General features: G+C 29.9%; 1 protein-coding gene across 1 annotated transcript; it reads right to left on the bottom strand.

Moving 5' to 3' along the window:
* Positions 1 to 580: 580 nt before the first annotated feature.
* Positions 581 to 2,745, bottom strand: LOC145576560 (uncharacterized). The gene is made up of 10 exons (XM_081634296.1): positions 2,459 to 2,745; positions 2,285 to 2,329; positions 2,020 to 2,107; positions 1,898 to 1,944; positions 1,730 to 1,813; positions 1,539 to 1,652; positions 1,290 to 1,442; positions 1,075 to 1,184; positions 926 to 1,001; positions 581 to 848 (listed from the first exon to the last, which is right to left on the bottom strand). Exons 1-10 carry the CDS (start codon positions 2,462 to 2,464, stop codon positions 729 to 731), a joined length of 843 nt encoding a protein of 280 aa, XP_081490422.1. The 5' UTR covers positions 2,465 to 2,745; the 3' UTR covers positions 581 to 728.
* Between the last annotated feature and the right edge of the window lie 1,246 nt (positions 2,746 to 3,991).

Below are 3,991 nucleotides of genomic sequence, written 5' to 3' on the forward strand. Positions count from 1 at the left end.
ACCATATTTGCAAGTCGTACGTATATCCCAAAACTTAATTATCTATAAGTTGTAATATGATAAAAACAACTTCAGAAGTAAATATTCTATTTTAACTTAAAGCAAGTTTTCCAAGTTTGTTCCATGTGATGAAATGTCTTACGGAGTATATTAAAAAGTTACAACCTTGATTGAATTTACTACGTAAAATCCACACGGGATACATTTCTTTCACGCTTAAAATTGCTCTAATATTTGAATATTCTAGAGGGTGGTACTCAAGGTTTAACATTAGATAGTTGACGTCATCAGCCCCCCTCTTTGTTTTCCACTTTAGCTAATTGTAAAGCAAAAATTGTAGAGTTAGATAATAAAAACTTTTTCCTCTTGCCTAGATAATTTGATGTCTTCATGTGTGACTATAGACATGCATTAGATAATTAGTACGAATAACTCCTAAACCTCCACTGAATTTTACAATCAAAATTTAAAAAAAAACAAATTAAAAAAAAAAAAAAAAAGTACACTAACCTTACTCCCTAGCTAGTACTCAATAATCAGTATGTGTGCACATAGTATCCAAAACAACAACTAGGTGTGATTCAACATGAATAATCTGTAATGCATAGGTTGTAAGGGTAGTTGATTGCAATACGCAATTTAATTACAAACCTTAATAAAAAAATAAAAAGTATATAACAACAATCACAAATACCACTAAAATGAAAGCAAGTGTAATGTACGAAGTATTAAGCTTGCATATCACATAGAATCTCTTTAACAATGTTAGATTTGTCTTGCTTATTATTGAATTCACTTTTCAAAATCTTGACAAGATACTTCAAGCGTTCCACTCTCATCTGATCAGTCTGCAAAGTGACATGTTTATTAAAAAGCAAAATTAACATTTTTTAACTACAAAAATTACAACAAAATATATGCTTACTGTGTATTGAATTTTCCTCCATTGCGAAATATGATCTACTTCCATATGCTTGATCATAAACATCCCAGAATCATGTCTACAATAAATAAATTGTGCAATTATAAGAGATGATCATAAAATATAACCAAGGCGAAAATATTATCACATACCCATTCATTTGTTTTTGCGTATCACAAACTTCCATATCAAACGAGGTCACTTCCTTAAATATTTGATTCAACGGTGGATCACTTTCCACGCAATTCGCGGTTTTTGCTAGCTAGTACTCAAATTAATTAAAATATTAGTTTATTTGAAAAAAACATAGTAATCATAATAATAAACCTAGGTTAATTGTCAACAATATTTAACACATAATACTTACCAAATCTAAAGCCAAGTTTTTCCGAATATTTGTGGTCGTTAATGAGTCTAAAAGATAACATCTCTTCTCTTCTATTTGAATGACAACTAAGAACCAATGACAAGTTGACAATAACAACGGACCATCTATCTTTTCTAACATAGGAAAGTAAACCTACAACAAAATATAATATTATCCAATAAAAATAAAGTTGTAAAACAGTGAAAAAATGTATGTTTTTTTTAGACAAAACAATTAAAATATATATACCTGTTTAATATGTCTAGTGTCTTTGGGAATAATTTTTTTCAAAAATGATATAACAGGTGCCAAACCAGTTTCATATGGCTCATCATTATAAACGTCATAACCCAATACTCGACCCTGAATAATATCAAAGTTAAAATATATTTAAGTGATTGTCCAAACTTTATCAACAATTATTAATAAACATTTAATACCTGGAATACTGCAGGTAAATATAAATTATGTGATTGAATTTTGATTGCTCTCAAACTCATATCAAATGCAACCAGGTCTACAAGCTGCATTACATTTTTCTGACCAAAATTAGTTACCTTGTATTCAAATGACTTATAATTTAATAAAAGGAAAAGTAAGAAACTTACAAAATCATGAATGCTTAAATCTGGATATAAGCATATAACGTCATCCACTGTCCAAAATATAGATGTCCAATGAGAACTATAAATAGTTTGGATCCTATCGTTATAATTATATAGTCTCTCACATATTTCTCCTTCTTCCACACTTAAATATTTCAAATATTCCTTGTATAAAGGTGTGATAGGACGTGCACAATTGGTAGACATATTGCACTGCCAAAAGCCAAAAAAATAATTACAAATAGCCCAAAAAAAATAATTAAGAATGACTCCATATAATATAATTATATAAACCACTTAATTTCCCTCAAAAAAAATATAAACCACTTAATAATACCTTCATCAACACTATATTTACAATCCCATAGAAAAAATACCACTATTTCATACCTTGTTTATTTTTTTTCTTGGTGTTGAATCTTCAACAATTTTGTCCTATATAAAACAATTTCTTATATATTAAATGAATAAGCAATTGATGCACTTATCATATTGTAGTCAAGGAAAAAAAAAAAAAAAAGCATGCATAATATAACAAATACATACAATGGTGTGGTTCATTACCTTCATTGGTCCACTAGTTGATTTCGGTGGAGGCGATGACGTCTTGTGCTTTTTCTTTCTTGAACATTCAACTTCAACAATAGGACTATCTCTAAGTGTTATTAAACCACTAGAAAGGGTAGGCTCATTAAAAGAGATTTTCTTAAGGCTTGATGGAATTCCTTTTTTCTTTTTTCCAAATCCAATACTATGCTCATCCCTAAGATTCAAATTTTTATTATATTTTGGATTAAAATCTTCAACATTATCCTTTAAAAAAGGAGATTTTGTAGAAGACGTTAGGTTTTTTTGGCATACCTCGTCAACAACTTGTTCTTTATCCTTATCACCACTATCTTTTGAGATTAATTCTTGTTGTTCTACTAAAGATTTTTTTTCTATAAAGTCATTACTCTTTACAAAGTTCCCAAATAACTTATCGAATTTTGATTTCAAAATTATCAATGACTTTTCCAACATGATCAAACGATGGTTGTGAGTACATTTCTTGTTTTTAAGACCATCAAATTTTTCATTTATAGTGATGACTAGTTTTTCAATATTTTCTAAGCGTCCATCAAATTTCTCTGCATTATCAGTATTTTGTGTTGAAGGTTTGTTCATGCTCTTATGTCTCATTGTCATAGACTAATCTGCAAGACGTTAACATACACATACAACATAAATAAAAAATTAAAAGAAACAAAGAAAAAATATCAAAGCCTATACTACTAAAAATTATAAGAACCAGAGAAGAAATATCAAAGCCTATACTACCATCAAATTATTAATCCAAAGGTTTTAATTTGAATCAATCATTTATTGACAGTTGATCATATTGGTAGCAATTCCAGTGAAATGTATAGATAGGAGAAATCATAGTTCAGCCCAAAAGTATAGATTATACTCATAACACTGTTCAAACAATGACAATGATGTAGTAGTCTCACAGTATATTACGATATATTTAGGAAATATTTAGATTGGGAAAATATATTTTATCTTCTAGATATTTAGTTTCCATAGTTATCATATTTAGCTATCATGTTTCCTAGTTTGATACGACTAAGGAATCATGCTGCCTTGTTCTATTTAATGGCTTTGCCATATGTTAATGAGAATCAAGCCAAAGCTTTATCACAATTTTACATGGTATCAGGCCAAAGTTTCTAACAACCAATTTCAATGGCAGGTGATGATGTTCCACCGCCACCCCCACCCCCACCCCCACCCCCACCCCCTCCACCGACCGAAATTAAACCCAATTCCCCTTATTATCTTGGTTCTCAAGACCGACCGGGAATGTATAAGAGTATTACAGAATATGCGGACAAACAAAAAACTCTGCTGCATCAATGCAAAATATAGAGATATCCTTAAATTTCACCATCGCCCCTAATACCTCTTCTAAAAAGATTCCCACCTCAAGCAGGAAAATTAAAGTCATATATAAGCAGTCATAATCCCGTCTAGTTTACGCTTAAAACTCATTGTCATAGATCAAACTCACCATATAAAAACCAATGAAAGAGGAATAATTACTTGTTAATCAAA

The sequence above is a fragment of the Chenopodium album genome, chromosome 13 (genome assembly GCF_948465745.1).
Source record: "Chenopodium album chromosome 13, dcCheAlbu1.1, whole genome shotgun sequence".
Taxonomy (NCBI): Eukaryota; Viridiplantae; Streptophyta; class Magnoliopsida; order Caryophyllales; family Amaranthaceae; genus Chenopodium; species Chenopodium album.

Excerpts from the sequence above, each read along its gene's own strand:
- LOC145576560 (XM_081634296.1), bottom strand. Across the intron at positions 1,653-1,729 it reads ATTTACCTGCAGTATTCCAG|GGTCGAGTATTGGGTTATGA; the intron begins GTATTAAATGTT and ends GATATTATTCAG. Across the intron at positions 1,002-1,074 it reads ACGCAAAAACAAATGAATGG|ACATGATTCTGGGATGTTTA; the intron begins GTATGTGATAAT and ends TATTTATTGTAG.